The sequence below is a fragment of the Hibiscus syriacus genome, unplaced genomic scaffold, assembly GCF_006381635.1.
Source record: "Hibiscus syriacus cultivar Baekdansim isolate YM2019G1 unplaced genomic scaffold, ASM638163v2 tig00111105_pilon, whole genome shotgun sequence".
NCBI classification, from domain to species: domain Eukaryota; kingdom Viridiplantae; phylum Streptophyta; class Magnoliopsida; order Malvales; family Malvaceae; genus Hibiscus; species Hibiscus syriacus.
Genome location: NW_024062987.1, coordinates 3,771,836 through 3,787,266, shown reverse-complemented (window position 1 = coordinate 3,787,266; position 15,431 = coordinate 3,771,836). Strand labels below are relative to the sequence as shown.

The following is a 15,431-nucleotide window of genomic DNA, read 5'->3' as shown; positions in this document are numbered from 1 at the left end:
AATTTGCCTTGTATTTAATCCAAAATAATTAAAGTTAAAAACGTGCAGACTTGTAACTTTGTAGGGCATTGCCCATGTTGTGCAAGCAGTTTTTGAGGAAGCTGATCACAAGTTGGACTGTATGAAAGGTAACAGTTCAAAATTGTAACAAAATATTATACCTTAATATAAATTAATGCAAACACAATAATTTTTTATATATAATTTTACAATAAATAGAACACTAAATAACTATCAATGCATCAAAATGGAGTTTATTCAAAAAAATTCTTGGATAATTTCAACTCCAGTACTCGAGTGTTTTTCTTTTCAAGTTTTTTCCCACAAATTTAGAGATTGCTAAAAGGGTTCAGGATGCTTCAAGCAACATAGAATTGTGATTATTTGATTAAACAATTGAAACAATGATGATTGTTTGCTCTCTTTTCTTCATCTGGTTGTTTTGTGTGTGTTGATTATCTCCATCTCAAGCCTAATGGATTGTTAGGCTTGAGATAATGAAAATTGGAACACGGACTTCGATTTAAAAGAAGGAAAGACTGGCCCAAATACAAGCCTTACTTGCATTCACAAAATCAAACCTGTGATTAATATTTACATACGGCAATCTCCCGATTAAGTTGAATAAAAAGCAAATGTCAGTAGATGAGTCATAGAATCAGGTCTAATTCCCCTATCTAGTGTGATTGTATGCGCTTGAACAAACCTGTCATTCCTAAATGAAGAGTGAAGATCTATGTTACTCGGACTCCGACGCAAGTATCAGATATTGCCGCTGGTCACCTTAGAAAGCTCATACTTCCATACCTATATTCAAAAATGAGTCAGACACAGCTAGCTCAAGGAAAATGAAGAGTCAACAGCATAGGCGTAGACTTGATCATCATACAATGATGCAGAACAATGGACCAATTCATAACATATGCCAATGCAAGGTCTTCCTTTTTTAACAACTACGAGAAGGAAAACAATAACATGACGTAAACTAACCTGTACAGTGACCATTGGTATATTCATTAGCAACTCAATCGGTTTTCCAATTGTTTGACCAGATCCTCTTTCTTCATTGTCGAGTATTTCTTTAGCTTCTGTGATCTTGCAATGGCCCTCAAATCGCACAACTTCATTTTCATCAAGCTACTTGCATCAAAAGGCAGGGGTGCCATGCCTTTTACTCTGGGATTATCGATCGAAGCCTCTGATTCAGCAAAATCAGTCTTTGGAGCATCGCTCCTATTTAGGTCCCCATGCAACTTTGAGATGTTCATTTGAACACATGAACCTCTGATCTCGACAAAAAATGGCACACTGGAAAGCTTTTTACATCTCTTTTGTGGCAGTGACATCGTATTCTGGCTAGAACCTGGCATCATGCTTGGCTCCTCAGCTTTGCGTTGACTACGCTGAACTGTTTTCTTAATGATTTTCTCAGTCAGCGAGTAGCTTAAAGTATGGTTGTTAGCCCTCTTGCCTTTCAGAAAAGGGGATGAGTTTGAAACATTTTGCTTCGAAGTTAAACCAGGTTCTTCAACATCAGAGGGGGTTGACTCCACATTCGTCTCTACAGTCTTTATCATTCCTCTTTGTAGCCTCATGTGCAAGTTTGAAACCAGTTTGCCATCACTAGCAACAATTTCAGGCATATGAACTTCCTCCATTTGTGGATTTCCCTCCATATGATGGGCAGTTTTATCCTCTCCACTTCCATCCTGCAGTTCTGCGAGTGAGGTTAAGGCTGAATATTCATTGTAACTCAGAGCATCTTCTTTTCGCATCACAACTGGTAAAGAGTCTTTTCTCTTCTCGTCTCCCTTGAATAATGAATTTGAAAACTGATTCTTGTTAGTTGACGCTACTTTAAACTCTTTGATGCCTTGTTTGCGTGCAGATTTCACAGCAAAGTCACATAGCTTTTGCTCCATATCACATGTTAGATTTTCTACCTGTGTGAAAGCACCTAAACTAGAATTAGAATACACCATGTCTCAAATTATAGGGACTAATAGTTCTAACCAGGCTGCTTGCAGAAAATGTCATTATAAGCTCATTGATAGGCAGTAGTTTAAGTTAGATTCAAATAAATGAATCAAAGTGGTAATTGGAATATTCCTATGAAAATACCAGCTTGCTAAAGCCTAAGATTTTTCCCCCTTAAAATCGAAAATTACATAAATACAAAAAATCCATGAGAAAAAGAGCTTATTGTACCTTATCTGCTTCCTGAATATTTCCTTCATGTTCAGGATTCAAACATGAATTTGACATATTATTTTTTCCGATAGTAGTTGTATTACATCCTTTCATTTCACATCCATTAACTTTCAGATCATGTGTGCATATTTTCATCACATCAGAGTGGCCAGTTGTCTGTTTTTGAGCTATCGAGCCCAAATCTTTGGCAATGGTATTTTCAAGCAGCTCATCCTGAAACAAGAATCTAGGTTAGGACAGACGACAACAGCCACCTTAAGTGAGAAAGTTCGTAACAGAATCACCCACTCTTGTACCTTCACAAAGCATGCTAAGCATCCAATTTAAAACTGACAGTTAGTGGAGCAAATTGATACGAAATCCAAGACTTCATAGGATAGTTTCATTGAACGCTCCATCTCATGCGTAGCTCAATAAGGGCTTTCACGTGTACAACCTCACATGGGATTAGGAATGAACAACAAAACACATTCGAGATCTGATACCATGTTCAGCATTGAACCTAGAACTATTTGGTAGCAGGTGGAGAGAACCAACATGAGTATAAGGCCACAAGAAAACCAAAACTTAGTAGATGTGAGATGACATTACTTTGTTAATATCACTTAACAAAGATATCTAAAGACGCACCCAATTTTGGCTCTAACATTTATCAGAGAGCTGGTCAAACGTTCACTTTATTGCTAAGATCTGCTGTCATCCCCATTGACCCAAAACTTAATAGATGTGGGATAACATCACTTAACGAAAGATATCTAAAGATGCAGCACATTTTTGTTTCCAACATGAATAGCTGGACATACCTTTACTTTATTGCTAAGATCTGCTGTTATCCCCGTTGAATCTGATGATGAATCTGGGATTAACTTATCTGCAGCTGATATAGAAGTGTGCATTGTTGCTTCCTCACTCACGACTTCCAAACTAGAAGAATTTAACTTTTTCTTCTTGTTCAGGTGGCCAGCTGAATGCTTTGAAGCATCCAGGTCTGACTTATTCACACACTGTGCAGCTGCATCCTGTTGAAGAGAAGCATATTTAATTTAATTTACATGCAACACAGAAAATTATATGCGTAAATGAAAAAGAAAGAGTATATTGATTGATATGATGTCATGGTTAGAGTTAAGATGGGTAGAAAGCTGCAAAAGAGCATTTCATTTCAAATTCTCTGTAGTTTGAATCACAGTTAAGTCAGTTTTTTCTCCCTGCATATCATAAATGCAAACTTATTCAGTTGATTGTAACATGTGATAACTCATTAGGTCAAACTTATCTTTTAGTGTAGACAAGCTCAAACAGCCCATTTGTTGTCTACATATATAACTTGTGCAAAAAAATAAAATAAAAAAAGAAAGAAAGAAGCTACATGTAGGTAAAGAAACTTCCCTTGTTTAACTGAACTAGTTACAAGTGAATTCATAACACTGATACTGCCTTTTTTACTTTTGAAGGTTCAAATGCATCAAAAGTTTTCATTTCAATTATTAAGTCAGATACAGTGAAAAGATTACTAGCAATTACAGGAGAGCATGTACACCACAGTTAATTTTTTTTTATAGGAATTGAAGGCTTCGTTAAAAACCCCCTTCTTGATTAAAGAAGCTTGTAGACAAGCTTCTTAATCAGAGGAAGGAGGAAAAGAGTGCCTTAAGATTTCATTAAACAAAAGAAATTACATAAGATATAAACTTAAAGAACCCCCACCAAAAACAAAGAACCAGAAAACAACCAAAAACAACAACACTAACTGCCTAATCACCTCAGCTACAACAACTCCAAGAGGACAACCAGAACTTGGCCCAAAACACAACACAGAACAACTATAGAAAAGCCACATAACAGCTGACACAAACCATAAAAGACAAATTCGGACAATAAAACCATTCTGCACCTAATACTGGACATGACATCAGTGACCAACCGAAACTCCAGCTCCAAAATCCAAAATCAACTTCGATTCCCCAAAAACAAATCACCACATATTGTATCTTTCAATACGTCCATCGCTAAAATGTTCCGAAATCAAGAACACTCGTGAGCTTTTAGATTCAAAATCCGAATCTTCCCCGATCTGAAGGGATTCTTTCGCATCCTTCTTATGCCTCTGCCGCCTTGCATGAAAGTTAGAATCATAAAGGATTCTACCTTCAAGTTCAGACATTCCTTCCACACACTGCACCTTACTGTGATTAATCTTTCTACGGCATTCTCTAGATTTCCAGTGTTGAGCCGAATGTTTTCCTAGAGCTGAATGAAGAGAGCTTAAATTATTATTATTCCCATCCTTTGCTGTCCGGTTCTGCCTGTCCACGCCCTTGGAACTAGTGAATGCAGAATTATTTGTCAGGCCCACAATATTCTCCTCCTCCACTACCTTTGTCTCTACCCTACCATCCAACATGGGGAATTCTATAGAATAATCCTTCATTCCCTCAAAACCACGTGCAGTGACACTACTTTTCCTCTTGTCATTTTCTGTCTGTTTCTCTGCGTGAACCAGCACATCCTCGTGTTCCACTACTTCCTCAATTTTCGATTGAGCCTTCCCCTGACCAGCAACAATAATCCTCAGTCCCGAAAATAATTCCTCCCATATATTCCTTTCCTCCTCAACCTCACCCGACAAGATGTTGCCTCTAGTTATGTTCCCTAAACAACATAATAGATTATCTTCTTCTTCAGAACACCGCTTGGAATTATTGACCTCCGAAGAGTCCATGCCTCTTCCTGCTTCCTCAGCACATTCCTTCACCTCGGAAATCTTCACTGGCGAATCACCATCGAGTTCCCCCACCGTGGATAACGGGTAGGCAACTACCTTTTCCATCATGGGCGAATCTACCCAGACAGATTCTGGTCTGAAACAAGGTTCAAACTCAGAAACATAAACTGTATAGATCTGATCCCCGACTTTCAAATCTAAGTAATCTTCCACTCGAGCTTGGCAGTTCGTGGTTATCTGCAACAATGTTCTATCAAACGAGTCGGGGTTGAAGGTCCCTTCCTCAATGGAGATAAGTTCTCCCCATTTTCCAACAATGTTTCTGAAGGTGGAATGGCTCCATACAAACGAAGGGATTCCTTTGTACGAAAGCCATGCCCGACTGCTGCTGCACTGAAACTTTTCCGACCATACTTCCACTTTGTCGAAGCAGTTTCTCAACGCCCCAATTTGATTATTAAGAGCAAAATCCCTACTCTCTTCATCTTCAAGAATGATTAAAATTGCTAAACCACTTAACCTCATAATTTTGGGACCAAACACGCCTTCCTTATGCAAAAGAGTAGCCAACTCTTTCATTTTTAAAAATTTTATGCACCAACCTACCAAGCTATTTTTGAGAGCTAAGAGCTTATCCTCATCAACAACACCGACTATGGGAGCCTTTGAATGAGTATCAACCTCCACTTTGCTCTTGACCTCGGCTGGTTTTGGACCAGAAAACTTCTTTCTCCAGAATTTTTCACGAGGTTGAAATCTCGCCATGAAAACTCTAATTTTAAAACCTTGAAACCAAGATCTATCAACACAGTTGATACCCTTCCTCGTATCCTCCACTCTGGTGAAGCAAACAAAGCCAAACCTACTTCCTCCCATGCTTCTTTTAAAAGGGATGAAAGAATCAACCACATTGCCATATTTATCGAAAAATAACTTAAGACCTTGATGATGAAGATACTTTGGGATATTGAAAATGATCATTGTAAAGCAATTTGTCCCAACCGATCTTCTCACCTTACTCGACATCAAAGAGATATAAAAAAGGGAAAAGAAAGAAAATATTTGAAAACGCCTGATTTTTAGAGAGGAGGAGCTTCTCTCACTAACGCCTAAAAAGATATGAGAGGGGTTTTTAACGAAAACACCACAGTTAATCAAACCTTTTCGACAATGTTTTTCCTTTATTAATCAGAACTTGCTAAATGATATTGAATTTGATTGCTTGACCAAAAAGAGAGCGAGTGAAATACCTTAACCTTAGTCCCGTTTATGCTATTCGTTCTCTTCTGAGCAGACTGGGGAGAAAAATGCTGGATTGCATTGTTGTCCTTAATAGTATGATCACTTTCTTTGTGTTTCTTGATAGTTTCTAAATCAAGCATGGTTCCAATGCTCTTCTCATCAAATTGACCAGCTGCTGGCAGCAGGGAGTTCAGCATCATATCATTGACCTCAGCATAGGCTAGCTGCTAACGAATTATAAATTAGGGCACCAAGAGGAGGAAGTAAAGCAGGCTGTATTTTGCAAAGTACAGCTAGTACACAAAAAGAAATCAATATATAGCTGTCAAACATAACTTATAGGAAATATCACCATGTGCATCTGCAATGAAATTAAGGCTAATTTTTTTTTCTCTCGTCTCATTTTTCTGTTTTATATTCTCTCCTTTACCATAAATAGGCACCATATCATTTCTCTTCAGATTTCTCAATCCCATATTTGAAGATTTTCTCAACTAAAATATTTATACCACTTATGATTAGTACAAGTATATGCAGTGGTGTCAACCTCTGAATTTTGTCCCCTTAAAGACATTCTCAATCAATATCCTCACAAAACCTAAGCAATAGCACCAAAGGAAAGACACCAAGTTGTTCCGCGATTCAGCGTTCCCAAGTATGATAATGTTGGATACATTTATACCATTTCAGCCACAACTATAAGCATGAAATTTCTACGAATCTCCAGAAGTGTGGGTAACTTGAATCAAACAGGAAGGTCTATTCAAAATATTCAACATAACAAAAGCAACAAGTATTTGAAGGTCAACAATATTACCCAGATAAATCTTGTTTAAATCCAGAAAAATGTTGTTAGATACTAATGATAGCTTGAAAATATCAAATAATGAGCAATTGAGCACTAAATCTCTTAAAGAGCTTGCATGAAGAATTCAAAAAAATAAACCAACACTGGAGCTATGACAGATCCAGCATCTGCCACCATGTTAGAGAAAGAGAGACAGATACAGATGAAAAAATTCAAAGAGGCACAACGCCCGATGCAAAGTAGGGAGACATGGCAAGTTGTCATATTAATATAACAATTACCCTTACTACAGTCCTTAGTTACTGTACTGCAATGGTATTTAACTATTTCACCTTCAATGACAGCCCAAAAGTCAGAGTCTCTTTGTATTTATGTGGAGAGTAAATGGATCCTTGACCATGGACATGTTATGCAAGGATAAAGCTTCATGTAACTTAACTGTTTCCGAACTATTTGCTTCCTTCACTTCAAGCTGCAAAGATGGACTTAATGGAGTAAATTTTTCTTTGGGAGTAACATTGAGTCCATTGTTTTCCTCCTTCGCAATGGAAGATGGATCTGAAGAGCTTGATTTTTGGTCCTTACGCAGAACAACTGAGTTGTCTGGAGAACCAGACCTTGAATGCAAGACAAAATCCTGAGATTGCTCATTCTTGAAAGGAAAACTCTTTCTTAGTTCATGGAATAATCCATAAAATATACAGATATTAGAAGGGAAACTAATAAGTAAATGATGGGACACTACAGGACCTCCAAAGAAAACCAATCTGCTGACAACATGGAGTTGACTGAGATTATCAAGTTCCCTGGCATGCAAAAGCATTCCACCAAAAAAATTTACTCAAGTCTATTAGAGGTTCTCGATTCTCTTTCCATCCAAAATGACTAGGGGTAGTAGAAAAATCCAACATGATTACAACTCTGTGGCATCTAGACAGTACTAAACCTACATTTAGAACAAACATGGACCAACACAGGCACCAACAATAGACTGAAGCATTCGGTGAAAATACCTTAAATTAGAGAAGCACGAAACATATACTACATAAATTTGGTTGAAATTGCAGAGTTAAGGGAGAAAATTGGTAAACTCAACGTGAGGACACACTCTTCTGGTACTGGTCCTTTAAATTTCAGAGATGAATCATGTTCATGGCAAGTTAGTAAAAGAACATGAAAAATATCCAAGAGTCAAACCTGCTCATTTTCCTCATGACAGAAGCTTTTGAGCAGGGCCTTCACTATTTCATGCAACTTCTCAGCAGGTTCCGTATGCATCAATAAGGAAACCTCAATGTCATTCTCATCCTTGCTCCTCAATTTCTTTATTGAAATATCAAGGCAGTTGATCTTTGATCTCAAGGCATTACAGCAGATGTCATGCCATTCTTCATGTTCATCCCAGACCAGTTCACTTTGGAGCAACACCAAATCCTTTTCAAGTTCATCAATTTCAGTATCTGCTTTTGCAATCAATATCCTCAGCACTTGAACACAAGATTTCTCGTTCAATGCATTTTCTTCAATCATATCTCCAAAAACCCAACACATTGCATAACCATGGTTATAACAAAAGCAAAGAAACACTATACCAATCAAAAGTAAAACAAAAATAGGACCATCATTATACCAATGCCATAACCGAAGTAAAAGTCATACTGCCATTCTGGTTGTATGCAATAGCTGCTTTCTTCTGCAGATTACCAATGTACAGTCGAATCACACTAAAAAAACAATGATCAAATAGGAATGCATGCATTTAACCGCTAATTCAAGAAATAAGAAAGCACCTCCAGGTAATGATGGGCCCCAGGGGTCACAAGCCATCAATGGTATATCCTGCAATGCAAACAATGCAACATTAGGGTTCTTGCAAAACACAAGAAAGCACAATTATGATTCACTACACAATAAAAATTGAAGGGTCATTAGTTGCTCCTATCGCTAATTGGAAAGCACTTAAGGCGGTCTAGGAGCCTCTAATGAGGTCATTAAATTCGCACCAATAAATCCAATATTCATTTACTGGTAACAATCAATATAATCCAACATGAAGAAAGGAAAAATAAAATAAAATCATAGAAAAGTAAACATGATTAACAAGGTAACGTTAGCATAAACAAAATTATCCGCATATACATTAACATATAATTATATAATAAACAACAAGAAATTATTAACTAAAAGTAACGCTTTCAAACCAACAAAATGAAAGCTCAGTTTTAATTCCCTTAACTAGCTTATAATCAATCACTTTCACTTAAACTGTGTTTAATCAAAGAGATTAAGTAATGACCAAGAAACATCAAAACTCAAACTAAAAATAACTTCTTTCCGCCCACCAACCCACTCCCCCCAATTTTCATCAAACTAACAAAATATTTATAAAAGAATTTCAAGGCTGAAACAAAACTAGGAAACTAAATAATATATAGAACAAGGTAAGAGTCCCAAACAAAAAAAAATGGAGAGATAAAAAAAGGCGAAAGAAAACAGAAATGTAGCTTTTTTCCTCTCTTTTATCGAATGGCAAACAGTACCTTAAAGAACGAATCGCAATGAGGAAACGAAGAAACAATTCAGCTTCTCCTGATTACGCCCTACAAAGCAAAATTCTATTCGAGATCTCAAAAGAAACCATAGAAAGAGAGAGCTAGTGGGTGAGCCTAGTGAGCAAGTTTTTTTTTTTTTTTTGAGTGTGTGTGCGCGTGTTAAAAGGGACGAACGTTTCTTTTGACGATGATGCCTTGAGGAAGGGATGATTGTGGAAATCCTGAAATATTTCGAGGGTGAAATTGGAATCATAAATATAGGTGGCAAGGAAAGCCCACTTGTGTCAGATCACACGTAGGACGCGTAGGAAGTTTTGGGCCCACCCAACAGATTCCCCGTTTGTCTTCTCTTAGCCCTATTTGGCATAATTGGCTGCATGTGGGCCGTTGACCCGTCAAATTTCTTAAAAGCACATCAGACGGTAATGAAACGACTCTGTTTCCTTGGGTCCACACGCTTTATTGTTAATAATGTTCTGCTACTACCGTTCCTACTCTATTATTTGTGTAGCCTTCTTTCGGGTACCGAGACTTTGCTTGGGTTTTTTTTACCAAATACCCTATGCGGGTAAAATATTTAGGGGGTGTTTGGTTCAATGATTGTAGGATTCTCATGGAATGGGAATCCCACATTCTTATGTTTGGTTGGTCGGGAATCTTATTCTCGGTAATGTTTTATTACCAATAGTAGATTTTTTGGGTATATTACCGGGAATGTCATTACCTCCATTCCCTTAGGTATTGTAACATTATCGGCGTTTTGGACTAAAATGCCCTTAAATTTTTATTTTTTTCAAAAATATCATTCTTCTATCATTGAATAATAAAAATTCTACTAAGGTTAAATCACAAATTTATCCTTAAATTATTTTAGATTTACAAAAAAAATCTATAATTAAAATTTTATATGAAGTTCAGGGTTAAAATTTTTTATTACCCTTTCATTAAACCTTTTTTATATTTTTAATTTTGTAAAAAAAATTATATAAATATTATGAATTTAATTTTTTAAAGAAAATATATAAATATTTTACAATTTGTAATATTATAAAAATATATAATAAGGACAATTTGGTCAAATATACATTCCAATAATCTTTTATTCCTTTAACCAAACACGGTAATCTTACATTCATGCTAAACCAACCAAACACAAAATACAACATTCTCAGTAATCCTATTCCCTTGTAATCTTTTATTCCCACTGATAATCTTGCATTCCGTGAACCAAACGCACCCTTAGGGTAATGAGCTTATCCAAAATTTATTTAACAAAATACGGTATTTATTATAGTTCAAATGAAACTCATTATCTCATCACTTTAAAGTGACGAGTTTCTTGTGATATTATTTTTTTAATGGTCCACGTTTAGTGGACTCCACGTGGACCATTATTTTAATGGTTTAATAATGATTCGTCACCCTATTAAAAAATTTATTTGAAAACTAATCATTGGCTAGCCGTTGTCAACGGGCAACAACAGTCACTTAGAAATTGTCACCCCAAGGTGACGAGTTCGGTCAAGTATTTCAAAAAACCAATCGTTTGTAGCCATTGGGGGTAAAATTATAAATAGGGGTTTAAGGTTTTGATTTTTCATCAAACCCTAAAATTCAAAAAAAATAAAAACATATGTTGTGCGAAAATCCCGAAAAATGACAACTCAAGAATATATATTGCGGCTGGATAATGCTAATGTTTCATTGATCCAACGCGGGCTGAACGACGAATAGAGTATTCGTAGTTAGGGGATGATAACCAGAGAGCCGCATCAGCGGGATGATGACGTATCTACATCAATCTGGTATATTTTCGGCTATATTTTTGTGGTTTTAAGGTGTACCTAGCATTAATCGAGGCACTGATCGAACGTTGGCGCCCCGAGACGCACACGTTCAATTTCTCTAGTGGTGAAATGATGATTATTTTGGAAGACGTCACTTACCAACTTGGTGTTACTGTGAATGGAGCGGAGCCCCCATGGTGAGACAGAATGTGTACGACCCCTCGACGTTAGTCCACCAAGTTATGGGAAATGATCATCATTCGACGTCATGAGGGGTTATCGAGTAATGATAACATGGCTGAAGTCTGAATTCGAAGTGACTGTTGAGCCTACCGAGGCAGAGGTTATTTTCGCGTCCAGAGTATTTCTTCTCCAAGTGATAAGAGGGATATTATTATCAGATAAATTCAGTAATCTAGTGCACACTCAGTATCTGTAAATTTTGGAAGACTTCGTTGTGTGTCGTAATACTAGTTGGGGTTCGACGATTCTAGCCTTTATGTATCGGGAGCTTTGTAAGGCTGCAATTGTAACATCGGGTCAAAAAGCCGATGTAGCAGGCTGTCTGATATTGCTACAGTCATGGGCTTGTTATCGCTTCCCTTTTTTATGCCAATTACAGATGCCTCTGTCGAGTTTCCGCTGACTGGAAGGTAATTGTTTAACTTCATTTATTTAACTTTTTTAATTTCATAAATTTATTTATTTTTTATTTTTTTATAATATTTTTTTTTTTAATATTTTAGATGACGTCATAAAATCTCTGAGACGAACTTGGCAGGTGCCACTGCACGAGACATACGGATGAGGATCGACATTGTTGGTCGATTCACGGTATGACATACGAAATTATTATTATTATTTTGAATCTTTTTAACTTTATATATATAACTTTGATATTTGATATTTACAGATGCCTCTGTCAAGTTTCCGCTGACTGGAAGGTAATTGTTTAACTTCATTTATTTAACTTTTTTAATTTCATAAATTTATTTATTTTTTATTTGTTTATAATAATTTTTTATTTTTAAATATTTTAGATGACGTCATAAAATCTCTGAGAAGAACTTCGCATGTGCCACTGCACGAGATATACGGATTAGGATTGACATTGTTGGTCGATTCGCGGTATGACATACGAAATTATTATTATTTTTTTGAATCTTTTTAACTTTATATATATAACTTTGATATTTGATATTTATAATTCTATTAGCTTCCATATGTTAACGAGGAGATCAACCATGTATTACTGGGGCGATTTTTTAAGGGGTTCCACTTATGGTGTACCGTGACGTTGTTATTGCACCAAGAGATTGTTGAGTGGCACGCAAATAATAGAGTGATGCACCAATTTACGGCACGTCAGCTGATTCCTAGGCAAATGGAGGTTGATATGGATGTGCTCCATACAATCGATACACGTGGGAAACATAACGAAAATTAGCCAGTGCGACATGCTTACTACATCGACCTATGAAATCAGCATGAATTATCGCTCCCCTATCGTTAGGACATTATACCGCTGGACTTAGATTTCGACCATTCTCCCTATCTTCGGCTTAACGAAGAAAATGACAAAATATATCTCACGACATCGGAAGAGATGCTAGAATGGAAACATCATCTTGCCACATGCACCAAGTCCAAGAAGAAATCATCGTCGTCCTCTGCTTCTGCTTCAACATCTGCCTCTGAAGAGTACTATTATACATCCCAAGCTAGTTTCACTTTTTATCTTCCATTTCATACTTCAGGCGAGACTCGATCGAATTGGGTTGGAGGTTCATGGGATACACCACAGTACACTCAAGTATTTTTGACAGAACATGCGGTTGCGGGTGACTAGAACCTTATCCTATATGGCCAACAAAGTAGCAGCAAAGTCGAAGCAGTTACGACGATGATGACATCAAATGTCATAGATCCATCACCGTATTTTGAAGGAGAATTGTAACATCCCAAAAATCGGGCTAGTGATTAAAATGAAAGTTTTTGAAATTTGGTGATCAATTTAAGAAAATAGAAAATATAACACCCCTAACTCGTATCCGATCCGGATTCGAGTCCGAGGTGTCACATTGACTTTTCAAAGCGTTTTTCTTTACAAATTGGTTGAAATTTAAATTCACAATTCAAGGAAATAAATATTATATATTAATTAAAATTAATTGGTTTACAAAACATATAAGAGCTTATACAATTCAAATCTTTATACTACATGCCAACTACATACTATGTAACAAATTACATGTATTCAAATACATTTCTGATCTGATATGTGGAAAGGATAATCTGACATGTCTTGCTCCTCTTTGCTCCTGAACTTTTAACCTTCTCGAAACCTACGTGTGAAACATTCACACGCTAAGTCTATGACTTTGTGGGGGATATAAAACATATAATATAAACTATAACTCCCAACAATGAATGCATGTTTCATACTATCATATCATACCATCTTATATACACTTCCATGAAATAAATACATACATACACATATATCATCGTATCATATATGATGGTATACAATTTCATGTTCATATAATCATTTATTTTTACACCATTTAGCTTTTATCACATTCCCCTATCATCATTTAAGTCATTTTATTTACCTAATTTCTAATTATATAATTCCTATCACAAAGTCACATCTTATCTTTTATTTTTATATGTTCCTATTTATCATATTACCCATAGATCCTCATTGCATATTCTATATCATACTCTTGTATACTAATTTCTTATATTCTAGTAGTTCATTTTTCACATAGTTTGTTACATAAACATATATTTTCATATCACCTAAGAATTTAACAAGTTTTAGATCATAGTTCATTTAATCATATAAACCTTGTTATATAACTTATCTAATATATATATATATATATATATATATATTCTTATACTTATTTATATATATGTTTCCTAGTTGATTTACTACTTGTTTTATCTCAATTCTTATATAATCATATAATTCCATTATACTAGTTCACATACCCAGTATGTTTCCACAGTACGATCATAATTATCCTATGCATATAATTATATAGTCCACCACCTCATTACCTATATATATACTTATAAAGTTCACTACATTTTTCATTTAATTACTTATAACATATCATATAAATTCAGTATATTCTCTTATTTTCAAATATATCATACAAACATATTTTCACATAGATACTATAACATATGCAATAAGTGCAACCAACATACTCATAACCAAGTACTCAACCATATAACAATCATATCAAGTTTATTTATATTATCTCTTTATTATCCCATGTACACATGTGAGAACTTAAGGTATACAAGTACTTTGAGATTGTGCACACATATGATGTCACTACAGCTCGTATAAGGGTCCACTGAGTTACATGTGAAATATGTCCCGAAAGACCTATCTATATGTCCCGAAGGACATATGTACCTATCCATATGCCCCGAAGGACATAGGTAACCCTTGACTCTTGGCATGCCAACTATACCTCTAGCTCTCATGACACATAACATGGGCATTAACACTTATATCATTTCACATATTCATACATTCATATCACATATCTCTTATCACATGTCTTATCTCTTGTGATCATGTAATCACATAACTTTGTATCACATGGATCATGTCATTTCTTATGAAATCATTTCTATAATATAGCACATATAACTCATATACCTTCTTACATGTTCACATAAGTCATATTCACATATCTCATATAGTTTATTTTTGTGTAGTTCATATAACTTTGTATGGTTTCACATAAACCTATATGTCATATGTTGTTCACATATATTTTCCATATACTCATATCATATGATTCATATCTTATTCTTATATCATCACAGGTATCATCTATGCTCATTCACATATACACTGACACTCATACTCCCATATATCATGTAACATATATAATACACCTATATTCATGTCAAACACATGTTTATATTTATGAATTCATGCATTCTACTAAAGGAAATAGACTCATCGCAAGTCATATTTCCATTAAACACCATATGCCACTAGTATGCACTCACCTTAGCCTCACTAATCAATACCGATCTCTTACTTCTTCCTTGCTCGGTCTTATCTCTTTGAT

At 35.7% G+C, this 15,431-nt stretch overlaps 1 protein-coding gene across 6 annotated transcripts; it reads right to left on the bottom strand.

Annotated features, from left to right (window-relative positions):
• Positions 1-522: 522 nt before the first annotated feature.
• LOC120153679 lies at positions 523-9,663 on the bottom strand. Of its 6 annotated transcripts, none has more exons than XM_039165590.1 (10): positions 9,527-9,660; positions 8,777-9,011; positions 8,617-8,679; positions 8,184-8,518; positions 7,426-7,638; positions 6,187-6,402; positions 3,015-3,230; positions 2,209-2,424; positions 991-1,943; positions 523-807 (listed from the first exon to the last, which is right to left on the bottom strand). In XM_039165590.1, exons 2-9 carry the CDS (start codon positions 8,811-8,813, stop codon positions 1,017-1,019), a joined length of 2,223 nt encoding a protein of 740 aa, XP_039021521.1. In that variant the 5' UTR covers positions 8,814-9,011; positions 9,527-9,660; the 3' UTR covers positions 523-807; positions 991-1,016. The 6 variants fall into 6 exon arrangements, with proteins under 6 accessions (XP_039021521.1, XP_039021525.1, XP_039021523.1 ...); XM_039165592.1 differs by lacking the exon at positions 523-807 and having other exon boundaries at positions 869-1,943; positions 8,777-8,825; positions 8,894-9,011; XM_039165593.1 differs by lacking the exon at positions 523-807 and having other exon boundaries at positions 869-1,943; positions 8,777-8,825; positions 8,946-9,011.
• Between the last annotated feature and the right edge of the window lie 5,768 nt (positions 9,664-15,431).

Excerpts from the sequence above, each read along its gene's own strand:
- LOC120153679 (XM_039165590.1), bottom strand. The coding sequence starts at position 8,813 with ATGGCTTGTGACCCCTGGGGCCCATCATTACCTGGAG. Across the intron at positions 8,519-8,616 it reads TTACTTCGGTTATGGCATTG|ATATGATTGAAGAAAATGCA; the intron begins GTATAATGATGG and ends GGGTTTTTGGAG. Across the intron at positions 7,639-8,183 it reads GTCATGAGGAAAATGAGCAG|AATGAGCAATCTCAGGATTT; the intron begins GTTTGACTCTTG and ends TTTCCTTTCAAG.